Source organism: Otolemur garnettii, unplaced genomic scaffold (assembly GCF_000181295.1).
Source record: "Otolemur garnettii isolate 467f Iridium unplaced genomic scaffold, OtoGar3 scaffold00005, whole genome shotgun sequence".
NCBI lineage: Eukaryota > Metazoa > Chordata > Mammalia > Primates > Galagidae > Otolemur > Otolemur garnettii.
In genome coordinates this window covers 35366213-35380642 of record NW_003852400.1, presented here as the reverse complement: position 1 = coordinate 35380642, position 14430 = coordinate 35366213, and the positions used below count along the sequence as shown (strand labels likewise).

At 35.3% G+C, this 14430-nt stretch overlaps 1 protein-coding gene across 1 annotated transcript in view; it reads left to right on the top strand.

The window, feature by feature from the left end:
* The window catches only part of IPO11 (importin 11), a 215062-nt gene that overhangs the window by 104208 nt on the left and 96424 nt on the right, over positions 1 to 14430 (top strand). Inside the window, exons 22-24 of the mRNA XM_003782731.3 lie at positions 3056 to 3132; positions 7882 to 7961; positions 8658 to 8738. Of these exons, the coding sequence (XP_003782779.1) occupies positions 3056 to 3132; positions 7882 to 7961; positions 8658 to 8738 (238 nt within the window). The remainder of the gene's footprint in view (positions 1 to 3055; positions 3133 to 7881; positions 7962 to 8657; positions 8739 to 14430) is intronic.

Here is a 14430-nt window from a genome sequence, read left to right as displayed (position 1 = left end):
CTTAGGCGAATCTCTTGCCTCAGCCTCCTGAGTAGCTGGGACTACAGGCACCCACCACAACATTTGGCTATTTTTTTGTTGCAGTTTGGCTGGGGCTGGGTTTGAACCCGCCATCCTCAGTATATGGGGCCGGCACCCTACCCACTGAGCCACAGGCGCCACCCAGATTTGACTATCTTTGTTCATCTTTTACATTTTAGCTTTTCCATTTGGCATTTAGTTTTGTCTCTCATAAAGAGCAAATTTTTATCTTTTACGTTTTAATTCAACCAAAGATGTTTTACTTCATTGGAATTTTAATGTTTTACATTTATTTGGTTAGACAGTAGTCTGTCTTTTACTTTTGGCTTTTACTTTCCAAAATCTTTGGTGGAAAGGGTACATTAAATTTTATATTTCTCTGGTCAAAGATGTTCTTATTTGGCTTTATCTAATTATTAACCAAATAGTCGCTTTCCCTCTTCTTGCAGTAAAGAATAGTGCTTTCGTTTTGTCTACCTCACTTCTCCTTCCCTGGTCTTTATTTAATCTGGTGTTGCAGAACCTGTCGTTTTTTTTTTTTTTTGAAGTAGCTTAAATTCTTCAAGTTTTTTGAATAGCCAGCATAGAAAATGAGAGTGACAATAATCTGACTGGGCTTTAAAAGCAATCATAAAGTGAAAGAGAAAAAACAAGCTTCAAATAGAATCTTAATTCGGACTCGTCGACAAGGAGAGAGTGTTCATTGTGCTTTCTGTTCTCTTTACTATATTAATTAATAGTGGTTTTACAATAAATCATAATATCTGGTAAATCAAGTAGCTCTCCTTTATCCCCCACTTCACTGGTCCTCCACTCTGTACGGGGTAATATTTTCTTCTCTTGAGAAATTTCTTATCTGTTCTTGGCCATTTGCCCTCTGAGTCATTTCACATTCCGTTGACCTAATTTCCAAGGAAAACCTTGTAGGGATTTGAATTCTAATTGTTTTGATCTGTTTAATAATTTAGAGAAAATTGATACCTTTATGATGTTGGGTTTTGTGTTTGTGACTCTGATAACATCATAAGTTTGCATCTTAATATTTGTTTTGATTTATAGAAAGTCAGTTGATTTTCATGAGTACATTGATATATTACATGACCTTGTTGAACTCTCTAAGTTGGACAATTTATTTGTAAATTTGCTCTCCTTCTCTTTCTTATCTATAATACCTTATAACATAGTATGTCCCAAAAGTCACCCCTAACGTCACCATACATAGGGAAAGTGGGAAATTGTAGCTATCTGTACCTTTATTTACAAAATGTTCATTACAAAATTTTGCAAAGAGGTAGCCAACACATACAGAATATTTTGCAAAATTTTGTAAAATATTGTAATGAATGTTTTATGAATAAAGTTGCATGTAGGTACAATTTCCTATTTTCCATATCCATGGAAGCTCCAAGGGCAACTTTTGGGATACTTTGTAATAGAGAGAGGTGAACTTTTTACTCTCTACTCCTGTAACTTTTTTGCAGTTTTTGGGTTTTTTTAGGGGGGGTTGCCTGGGCTGGGTTTGACCCCACCACCTCCAGCAAATGGGGCCACGGCCTACTCCTTTGAGCCACAGGTGCCACCCTACTCCTATAACTTTTATTTATTACACAGTTGGCACGTTATGTGAAAGGCCCTCTGTATATACACACCAAATGAATGTGAAGATAGTCAAGTCAGTAGAGAGTATTTTTAGGGGCTTTTTTTTTGCCTTTTTTTTTTTTTTTGAAACAGTCTCATTCTGTCACCCTGGTTAGAATGTAGTGGCGTCATCATAGCTCACCACAACCACAAACTCCTGGGCTCAAGTGATCCTCCTGCCTCAGCTTCCCAAGTAGCTGGTACTAGAGTTGCCCACCATGGCTAATTTTTCCAATTTTGGTAGAGACAGGGTCTTGCTCTTGCTCAGGCTGGTCTAGAACTGCTGACTTTAAGAAAGCTTCCCAGGGTGCTAGGATTACAGATAGGAGTCACTGCACTCACACTTGTCTCTGCTTTTTAAGAGAATGGTATCAGCATGTCCTGACTAAGTGTGTTTGCTATGAGTGGTTAGTAGACGCTCTTTTATCAAATTAAGGAAGTTATTTTCTATTTATGACCAGATAAGAGTATTGATAGCAAATATTAGACTTCTTTCCCCTTTTCTTATTGCTGTTGTAACAATCATAGATTTCCCCCTTTAATTTCTTTGAGGGTGAGGGGAGGTGAATAAGATAAACTAACTACATACTTCTGTGATAAACTACAGCTCATATATATTATATTTTTGTACATTAATTGTTTCATGTTGCTAATTAGATTGGCTTGTAATTGGCCTCTGTTGTACTAAGTTCGTATTTATTAAGCATTTAGCACTGATCATTTTACCATTTATTAAGCATTTAGTGCTGATTGTTTTACCAATTTGTTAGCCTGATTTCTCCTCAAACACATCAATTACATTTGGCAGAAGAATATACCAAGAAAATCCGAATAGCAAACTAATTTTTATCCTTTCATGACCAACTCATAAATATTATGCTTTTGCTTTATCATTGTATGAGTATTTATTATCATAGATATTTAGTATATACAATCTTCCCTTGGTGGTATCCACAGGGGATTGGTTTCAGGAAGGTGCACACATACTCAAGTCTCTCAGTTAGCCCTGTAGACCCTGTGTATATGAAAAGTTGACCCCTATATAATTGGGTTTTGCATCCCGTGAACACTGTATTTTTAATTTGCATTTAGTTGAAGAAGTCCATGTATAAATAGACTTATGCAGTTTAAATCTGTTTTGTTCAAGGGTCACGTTTAGTTGCTTTCCCTATTACTTTTGCTATGTATGAAATAATATTACATAATTTGTAGGTAGGTATGTTTTTTATTTTTGAACCATTTGGTAATTTTTTTCATAGAAAGATGATTTTTATAATTTATTAGATTGTCCACTTTTCTTTCTCCATTTAGATGAGACCATTTTTTATATTCAAGTTATGTAAATGGCTTTAATAGGCATGGAAAGTGACTTCATTATCTGTTTTCTTCTTCATAGGTTAGTAACATTGGAAAACAGCCCATGTATTACACCAGAGTTGCTTCGTATATTTCAGAACATGTCTCCCCTTCTTGGTACGTGTTAAAGCATAAACTTACTGATGTTTCTGAATGCAACCATAATTTGGGGGCATGATAGCTAGCTGACTTTCAATCATACCTTAACTTTTGAGTGAAGTCCCTCATGTTGACAAATAAGTTGAATGATGTTTTAATAGTTTCTAGATTTTCTATATAACTTTTTTTTTTTATATAACTTTTAAGAATCATTTCTACTTATTAAAAGGGAACACTAAATAACCTCACTTTGCTAAAAAATTAGTAATAAACCTCCCAAAAGGCAGGGCGGTTTGGCTCACACCTGTAATCCTAGCACTCTGAGAAGCTGAGGTAGGAGGATTGCTTAAACTTGGTAGTTCAATACCAGGCTGAGCAAGAATAAGACCTTGTCTCTACTAAAAATAGAAAAACTACCAAGCATGGAGGCTGAGGCAGAAGGATTATGAGTCCAAAAGTTTGAGGTTGTTGTGAGCTAAGCTGACACCATGGCACTCTAGCCCAGGCAACAGAGTGAGACTCTGTCTCGAAAATAAATAAATAAATAAATAAGGCTTGAACTTTGCCTGGTAAAATTTCTGTTTGAAAGCAGTTGCATAAACTATTTAGAAAAGAGTATCGTAAAACATGATGTGATGTATTCTGTATGCTATGATTTTATCCAGCTCCTTTTACAAAGAGATTTTGTACTATTGCTTGTTCACAAATGATCTTTATCTGTTTATCTGTATCAGCTAATGAACCACCAAAATAAAGATTAAGTATTAGGAAATTATTTATTTTTGTTGAAGTGTTGGTTATGAATGAACTATAAAATCATGAAGTTTAGTGTTTAACACTTTTGGTACATAAAACCAACCTGAATATGTATTCTGACAACTACAACAAATCAGTGTTTTTCTCATATATATTAGCTACCATTCTCAAGTACGTAATAGCATAAATTTTTTAAATAATACATTGTTTATTGAGTTTTGTGTGGGAGTTTAATTGTAGGTTTATACCTTAAACTCATGGCATATTTAAAGAACTGTGCATGATGCTATTTTAAGTTTTTAGGGTCATAGAAGTTCAGAGATCCCATTCTTTCAGCCCCTGCCATGAACCATCTTTAATTTGTTTGTTAGAACTTTGGGGTATACTAACTGAACAGTTTAATGTCGTGAGAGGACATTTAGGTAGGAAAACACTAGGAAAAATGGTTTAATTATGATGGTGATACGTGAAGACTTTTTTTCTGAAAATTCATTTGTACTGAGAAATTTTATCAGAGGCAAAAATATTACTGCGGTATAATGACACACCAGAAAAATAGACTCACTCTTTGAAAATATCTGCAAATGTGGTATAAAACAGAATTGTGGATGATTTGAAAACATATTTTCTCCTTATTTGTCAGGTGACCATGGTGACTAGATAACATGATTACTCCTTTATATTTTCTTTGAGGTTTTTGTTCTTTTATCTCATTCCTTGGTGAAATCTCAAATAACCACCATTTGCTATTAATCATCCGACATTCCCATAAAAGGAAAAAAATTGCTAAAGATGAAATCGGAAGCAGAAGATACTGGTCTCTGAGGGAAGTTTTATCTTTCTTTCTGTGGTCATAGAGAAAAATAGGAAATGCCCTTTTCAATCTTTTGTGCTCTTTGAAGGTGTTTTTGGTTCTGTTTTCCCTATCTTGGCATCTGCATACAGTGCCATGCTGGGTAGTCTATGCCTCTTTATACTTGACCTAGCACTAGAAACCTCAGCCAGGCCCAGTATTAACTTTTGAGATGAACAGCATCAGCTACTTTAACACTCAGTGATTTCACACAGAATACTTTACCTTTGTATTCTACCCCAAGTTCAGCATACCTGGCCTCTACAATGTATGATTCCTGTAGCATGGTGGGAAATGGGATTTGGTTGCCAGAAAGAAGAGATTTAAACAAAAGGTGTATGAATAACCTTATGTAACCATATGATGCTATTTTTAGTGGCGCTTTAGGTTAGTGCCTTAGTATAGATTTACTATAGCAAGCTATATAGTTGATGCATAGTTCTTATCACATTACAAGGACTTTTATGTGTTTTGCACATGGTAGGCGCTATTTAAGTGTTTTGCTACTATGTTTATTTTATTTATTTTTTTTTAGAAACAGAGTCTCTCTTTGTCGCCCACAGTAGAGGGCGATGGCATCACAGCTCAGAGCAACCTCCAGCTCTTGGGCTTAGGTGATTCTCTTGCTTCAGCCTCCCAAGTAGCTGGGACTATAGGCGCCCACCACAATACCCAGCTATTTTTTGTTGCAGTTTGGCCAGGGCCGGGTTCGAACCTGCCACCCTTGGTATATGCGGCCTGTGCCCTACTCACTGAGCCACGTGCACCATCCTGCTACTATGTTTATTACTGATACAGCTACTTCTATTAACATCACGACTGGTTTTTTTTTTTTTTTTTTTTTTGGGCAGAGCCTCAAGCTGTCACCCTGGGTGGAGTGCTGTGGCATCACAGCTCACAGCAACCTCTAACTCCTGGGCTTAAGTGATTCTCCTGCCTCTGCCTCCCAAGTAGCTGGGCCTACAGGTGCCCGCCACAACACCCAGCTATTTTTTGTAGTTGTCATTGTTGTTTGGCAGGCCTGGGCTGGATTCAAACCTGCCAGCTCTGGTGTATGTGGCTGGCGCTTTAGCCGCTTGAGCTTTAGGCACCATGCCATTCACTACTATTCTAAAAGAAAAAAGATCCTAATGTCAGGCTGGTTCTTTAGGATTTGTTACTTAATTAAATTAAGAACTAATGAAATTTCAGATTTTTGATAACAAGTATTTGATTTAAGCATTTTTAATCTTTAAAGATTTTTAAAATTCTATATTAAAAATAAAGAATACAGGTGATGCAGATACTTTTGAATTAGTTATTTCCTACTTCTGTCTTTCAAAACAAGTTATGTATAATTTGTGCTCTGCATTGTGACTTGTATATTTGCATCAGTAATATGAAGAAGTTTTATTTACAAATTATATCTGTGCATTAATAGATCTTGACATCAATATTGCCTTTATTTTTTAATTATTTAATAATATCCTTAGCTCTTATAATACTGATGACAATCAAAAACATTTCTAGACATTTTCAAATGTCAGAGTCAAAATTGCCCCTGGTTGAGAATCATAGACTTAAATTATTCGGTGACTAAAAATAAATACAGATCTGCACGGTTGGAGTACAGTATTTTCTGGTCTTAGGGTCAGACAGTAGTTTCTCTTTAGAGTCTCACTAGGAACTCATGAATGAAATCATCAACATTCAGTACCCTAAAATAGAGAAATTTATTACTTTCAGGGCTTTTTTAATATTAATATTTAATATTTGCTGCTTTTTACATGTCCAAAAACATTTAGTAGAAGCTGTTCTGGATATAGTGGAGGCGTGGAAAGCAGTATGAAGTTACCTAATTATCTAAATACATGTTTGTATAGATTGACCTAGGAAGAGTGTTTTAGATATCTGTAAGAGGAAATGCGCTGTATACTTTTAAGAGTCAGTCCTTTCTCATAAAGATAAAGTTATTTACTAAAGAAGCCTCTTTATTTTGAGATTTTTGTCTCTTGTTGTAAACATAAATAGATGACACTTTTTGTTTTTAAAATGTCTTTTAGTAGCATGGCTGCAAGCTAGTCATTCTCTATCCCCTTGCCATCCTCATTTTTGTTTTTAAACTTGTCTATCAAATTAAAGTGTATAGGAACTAATGTCTTAATAAAAGGCATGTTGTGCTAGGGGCAGGATTGCATTCTTTTCTGAAAATGCAAAATTCAAATCTGAATAGAGTGTCTTCTGGCTTTCCTTACTTATGAGTTAAAACAGCATCCAGAGGATCTAGGCTAAGATTTGTCCAGGAGAAAAAAAAGCCTGTCTTATTGTAAGAATAGAGTTTCTGAAATATTTGCAACAAAGAATGGCAAGTCTTAGGCACAGATGATAGTTGGGGGGGGGCAGGATTTGCTCTATATAATTTTATGTATATAGTCTGTATTCTGTTGTGTCATACTGTTTTCTGTAACAAGACTTATAAAAGCACCCGTCAACATTTGATGATATTCAACATGAATAATAGTTTCTATTTTGCACTTGGAAAGGAATAGCTAAGAACAATGTACTTTTTCTGTGTCATGCTGGTAATTACATGTTTAAGAACATTTTTTTGAGTGTAGGTTTTCGTAGGGTCGGAGACTTGAAGAAAAAAGCTGAAGGTTTGAGAATATATAAATACAAAATAATTTGTGAGAGTTTAATAAGGAAATTGTTTATAACTAACAATTTTAGTGCCAGTGCAAGAACAATAAATCTTGTTGTGTGAACCCATTTAAGCAGATGGGAAAATATCCCTGGTAAAATGATTCTGTTGTATGTTTGCCCTGCTTACACTAAAAATTTAGTTTGAATTAAAAGGTTGGGTCAAATTGTTTTCTAGCTTGTTTTGAAAAGGAGAAAATGGGCAGAGCTTGGTTTTTTCCTGAATTGTTTGCATAGGTGAAAAGTAAATGATTGTTTACTAGTGATTAGTAGTTAATCACTACTAATTGATTGTTTCACCTAGTGATAAATTATGGGTTGATGTGAGTTTTTAGATACATATCTATATCGATACTAGTAGTCTGAATAGCACTCTGAAAAGATTTGTAAAGAAGGCATATAAACTCAGTTTTAAATAAAAGTGAATCACTTCATTTAAACTAATTTGTGTTGCTTTTTGAAATTTATTGTTTTGGCAGAACTAAGTTCAGAAAATCTCAGAACCTGCTTTAAGATTATCAATGGTTATATCTTTTTATCGTCAACAGAATTTTTACAGGTATGTTGCAGTAGTTTATGCATTATAAGAAAGTATGTAGTTATTTTGTTATTTCTCATTTGAAATGAGGAGGTGCCTTTTCAAAGTTTAGAGCTGTCTCTTACTTTCAGGGGGTTGGGGAATGGAACATTAACTGTGATATTCTTTACTGCAGGGCAGATGGGATGCCTGCCATTCTATTATTATTTAACACAGAGAATATGCTGTATAAGTCAATATAAAAATCAGTATATCAATGAATTCTATATTAGATATAGAATCTTTTTTTTCCTTAACTTTTTCTAAGAGTTCTAATTTATTGATATTTATATGTTCAGACCTTTAGTATGTAATTCTTTTTTTTTATTAAGTCAAATACACATAGATTATGAATACATTTATGCATATGTGAGGTACAATGTGTACATTGTGTTGACTTTTTTTTTACACAAACTGACCTGGTTACATCAAACCAATCAACTTAGCTTTCACCTCATTTACTTGATTATTGTGTTAAGACATTTATGTTCTACACTTGACAGATTTGACTTGTACCCTTGCAATATGCTCCACAGGTGTGGTCCCACCTTTTACCCTCTATCAAACCTCCCCAGTGTAATTCTTAAATAGATTATAGTGAGTCTCAAATGAATTTTATGCCTTTTTAATATTTTAGATATATTCTTATACATATATTGACTTTTGATTGAATTTCAGACTTATGCAGTGGGTCTATGTCAGTCCTTTTGTGAGCTATTAAAGGAAATTACTACAGAAGGTCAAGTTCAAGTGCTTAAGGTATGGGTCATCTTTGACATAATTGTGGACAGGGTATTTTCTTTCTTTTCTTGGTTTAATGCCACTAGACCAGAGTTCTCAATTTTTAAAGTGCATACAGATCATCTGGATGTTTATTAAAAAGCAATTCGGGATTTATAACAAGGTCTGAGGTGATTGGGATGTTTCCTATCTTAAGACCTTACTGTTTGCAGCAAAGTTTCTTTTATAAATTGTCCAGTGACATTTAGAATATATATGATGACATAATACTTCTCACCCCTTCATTTAGTAAGTCTGCTTTTGGGACAGAATTTTCACCTAAAATTTGGTAGTTTTGAGTTGGCTGTCAAAGTTGGAGAACCAAGTTTGTTGAGATCATGTGTATTTAAGAACTGAACTGTTAATAGAAAACATGGAAAAGCAGAACTCATCAAAAGGATATTTCATAAATGTTATTGTTTATCATGATGTGTATCTTGAAGTTTCGTATTAAATCTTTTTCCTTTGGGAAAAAAAAAACAACTGAATTGTTCACATGCCAGCTACTCAGGAGGCTGAGGTGGGATGATTGTTTGAACCCAAGAGTTCTAGGCTGTTGTGAGCTATGATTAAGCTGCACTCAGTCTGGGCAACAGCATTTGATGCTTTCTCTTTAAAAAAAACAAACAAACAGGTTCTAAGTTGTATATTATCTTTATATATTATATATCTATATTAAAATTATAAGTAGTATTAATTAAATACACATATTTACACATAAGCATAAATGTAGCTGGGTGTGGTGGCTCATGCCTATAATTCTAGCATTTGGGAGGCTAAGGCAGGAGGATTGCTTGAGACCAGGAGTTGGAGACCAGCCAGGGCAACATAGTAAGACTCTATAAAAAATAAAAAAAAAATACACCAGCTGTGGTGGTACACATCTGTAGTGCTAGCTTCTCAGGAGGCTGAGGTGGAAGGATTGCTTGAGCCCAGGAGTTCAAAGTTGCTGTAACCTATGTTGATGCCACTGCACTTCAGTTTGGGCAAGAGAGTGAGGCTCTGTCTCAGAAAGAAAAACAAAAACCCGAAACCTCACATTAAAATATATCTTTACTGTATAAATGTGTATATATGTAAGGCATGCATAAGATTCTTTATGCATTTGAGGGGTATTATAAAAAGTATCCCTTTTTTAGTTTCTAGTTTCCTTACCTATGTTCCAAGTTAGATAAAAGAGCTGAATTCTGGAGAGGTGAGTCGTTACTGTCATAACAAAATAGCATTTCTAATGTAAAAACCAGGGCATTGCCTTAGATACTGCAAATGATTTGACTACCTATCAGTGAAATGAAAAATTGGTTGCCTAAGGAAGTTCAATATAAGAAATGTATTTAATCACAATAATTATAGCAACAATACAAAGTATAGTTGGGGCCTAAGGGGGTAAAAGTTTGAAAGTGAAGTCTTATATTAACCAATACAATAGATGTTGTACATCTGATAAGAGTAACATCAGTCTAAGCTTATAATGTGCTGTACTTCAGAGATACTATCACACATATAAAACTCTAGATATCCATGTAATTATATGTAAGGTTAATTTGACTTTTAAATTGATTGCATCTGTATCATTTGCTGATTTTTCAGTTATTTGCCTTATGGATCACGGGGCAGCTGCCCTTTTCTGTAAGAGATCTGATAGGAAATATTTTAGATATTGTGGGCCATATGGTCTTGATCTCCACTGTTGAAGATTGTTATAGTATGAATGCAGTTCTAGATGATTTACAAATGAATGAGCATGGCTGTGTTCCAATACTTTATTTACAAAATCACGTACTGAGTTGCATTTGGGCTATGGGCACAGTTTGTCAGTCCTTTCTATTGGTATTCAGTGCTTTTGTCTGGTTAGCATAGGTGATAGGAAAACCACAGTTTCTGCTCTTAAATAATTAAGTCTATTGGGAGGAGGAGACAAGTAAACAACCACTTAGTATTCAGTATTTTGTCAGTAGTGGTTTAGGGTCAGAAACATCTCAAAATCACCTGGTGAACTTTTTGAAAATTGAGATAGAACGTAGGACATTGTCATTTCATTTTTACAAAAAGGTGATTTTCATGAACACTTCCTTCTGGGAATCATCACTAACTGTTTGCTTATATTGCTGAGAAAATATAGAAGTAGTCGTCTAACACATCATTTTGCAGAACACATTTTCTTTTCTTTTTCTTTTTCTTTTTTTTAAGTGTAAGACAGTTTTATTAGTTTCTCCTCAACTTGTCTGATGTTTACTAACTTTTTTAACGTAAGAAGGTGTCCTGGAGCTTGAACAAACCAACCTGGATAACACGACCAGGATAAATGCTTATCTACACACAAGCCATCAATTGTCACTCTATGGCCTGGCTTCCATGTAAATCCAACTGATGTTTTAGCCTGTCTAAACAGGAAGCAGACCACATGATCTTATTTCTAGTTTTAAATTCAAGGTTCCCCCATCCCACACCCACAGCCATTCCCTCACACAAAATTCTCTAGAAGAAATGGCCATTAAGTACTGAGTCAGTTGCATAAAGGTTGGTTTAATCCTGCAGCCAGCACTTCAGAATAGCTACTGGCCTCACAGAAGGCCAGCTGGAACTCCTGAAGCATGGCAGAAAGAGAATGTATAGAGGATACCTGAAGAACAGGGTCCAAGACCTGGTGCTGTGTGGCTTCCACGCCTGCTTACACGCTATACATCCACTTCCTCCTCTCTAAGCAATTGTTCTCTGTAGCATTTTGGACCTTGTGACACTCTTTTAACTCTTCCATGCAGAGATGGATAGAAAAACTGTGCAAGATATAATCTTACTTCTAACATAGGCCAAAACAGAGAGACACTCTGTTACAAAGAATATCAGTTATTACAAAGATGCAAAATGTAACCAACAAAGCTAAGTTTCTAAGATAGGTATCAGCCAACCTCTAATATAAGCCTCCCTTGGAGTTTCCAAAATGCCTCATTCCTATCCTATCAACACTGCCCCAAAAAGCAGTCAAAGGAATGCTTTGGTACACCTGACATTGGCTGCACAGTTAACACAGTTAAGAATGAGGTGTTGCTGTAACATCAGGCACCATACTTCTTTACCACTAATTTCAGACTCACCCAGTACAATCCAGTGTATCTTAGTTTTTTGTATGATCTGTCAGCTGTTTAACATGTACAAATTGGCATATTCATGACAGACAGTGACACTTAACACACAAGTGATGGTGAATGAGCTAAAAAGAAATTTAACTCTTGTTCTAGGAGTTCTAGCTATACCTCAAATTTACACAGAACATCTCCCACCTGAATAATTAGGCCGAGATACAAATCTTTTTTTTTTTCAAGACACAAATCTTTACACCATAGTTAACAAGCATCAATTCCTCAGTTACTGTTTATCATGCCTATACCCAACAGTATACCTACCCAATTCTAATTTTTTGAAGAGAAAATTATTTAGAGACTTTGATGCTTGGAGTATTAATGAACATACTTTCAGGAAGAACCTCTATGTCTAAACCCTCAGTTAACATCTTTCTTTTTTTTTAAGGAAGGAATTGAGATGGAAGCTGAGTCTTAAAAGTGTAGTAGGGGCTGGGGTTGCCAGATCAAACCTAAGATGGTCGTGTGGCTTGTAACAGCTCAGTCAACCATGGATCCTACATATGATAGATAAATATGTATTAATATTATAATATATATTTTTACTGTGACTTATCTGTGTTTAGATACATCAGTACCTACTTATTGTGTTATAATCTCCTGCTACCATTCAGTACAGTAACACACTATATGTGTGTTGGCAGCTAAGAGCAGTAGGCTGTGCCATAAAGTCTACTATGATGTTTACACAAGGATGAAATCATCGATCTAACTGTGCATTTCTTATATGATAGCCCTCTTGTTAAGCAATGCATGACTATATTTTTATTTGCTAATTCTTGCACTCCTACCAGGGTGAATCAGGCTAATATACTGTTAAATACTACAGAGAAGTGAGCAAGACTAAGGCCTTACAGGCCTAGCAGGAAAGTACAGTTAGCAGTGTCTGAGGGTGGGGATGGATGATGGTGTCATTTAAAACAAGTTTAGTGTCTGTATATTGGAGGCATCACTGCCACATAATGGATGTGGTAAATTGCAAATCGATAAGAAAAGGAATTAGCTTGAGGAGATCTTAAAGGCCCGTATTAATTTCATAGAGAAGCCAGAACAAAGTACTACAACCTTGGTGGCTTAAAACAATAGAAATGTATTTATAACATTTATATTAATTATGTCATCCAAAAATTAAAGTGTTTCCAGGGTGCTGCTCTTTCTGACGTCTCTAGGGGAGATTCTATTTCAAGCTTTTGTCTTGTCTTCTGGTGATTGCAGGCAGTCTTTGTGTTCCTTGGCTTATAGACAGACACATCATGCTATTTGCTTTCCTTGTTGCGTGATGTTATCCCCCAGGGTCTTCGGGTGTCTCTCTTTTTAGACACCAGTAACGGTGGATTAAGGGTCTACCCTAATAATGTCTTTATCTTACCTTGATTACATCAGAAAAGACACTATTCCCAAATAAGGCCACATTCACAGCTACAGGTCACATTCAGCGTTACCTTTTTGGATGATGTAATTCGACTCATACGAGGGACTTTTAGAAACTAAAAATAGCTTTTGTGTGCAGAAAGGCAGTGAATGGAACCTGATCTAAATAGCACTTTCTTTGATTTTTGTTGTTTTATATTTGAATCATAATAGAATTTAAAACCAAAATAATGTTATAAACTAAAGAGACAGTAAATATGGCAGAATTCTTTGGAATATGGCAGAACTCTTTGGTTTTAAGTTTGAGTTCTTTACGGTTTTTTCTTTGTTTTTTGAGAGTAAGGAATTTACTAAAGGGTAAGAATGTAAACCACTGTTACCAAAATGGGCTGGGAAGAGTAATAGGAATCTGTGCTTATGGCTTGTTGGGACGTTGGTTAGTTGAGGCCAGTCTACAGCAGCTACTTGTCGTCAATATTATTTCAGCATGTTCTCCTAGATGCAGTGCTTATAGGTAATATCATTATATACCTCTACCAAACTGACATGAGCTTCCTCTTCTGCCTTGGTGTTAATTTCTTCTATGAAGGTGGAGGAGATAACTAGAAATTGACACTTTGAACTTTATTCTGACTACTCAAGGAGAACATGATAAGCAGAGTGGGAGTGATTGAAATGGGAGAAAATTGCCATGTCATTTTGATATTGCCTTATAGATCTTTTTAGTATGTTTATCTTTTTCTTTTACTAGACTGTGAATTTCTCTATTATCCAGAGTTCAATAAATATATACTCTGTTTTCCTCTGAATACGTACATAGTGATTTGCAAAGCAGGCATTCCATACTTTTATAGCACATCCAGGAGAAATACCTTCTCTCAAGTACACTAATGGTCTGTCTGGAATTCTCGTCTTGACCAGTACCTTGATTTGCACACCCAGCTCTGCTACTGATATACCTCTTGAGTACACTCTGGACTTCAGTTCCCTCGTTTACTATATAAGGAGCTATACTAAATGATTTTTAATCTATAACTGTGTAATATAGGAAATTTTCTGTTAAATTATAATCCATCTATTCTGTGTGATTAAGAGAGGTTAAATGTATTTCTCACATTTAGAGCTCCCCCTGACCAAATTTGAATTAAAACATTGCGGGG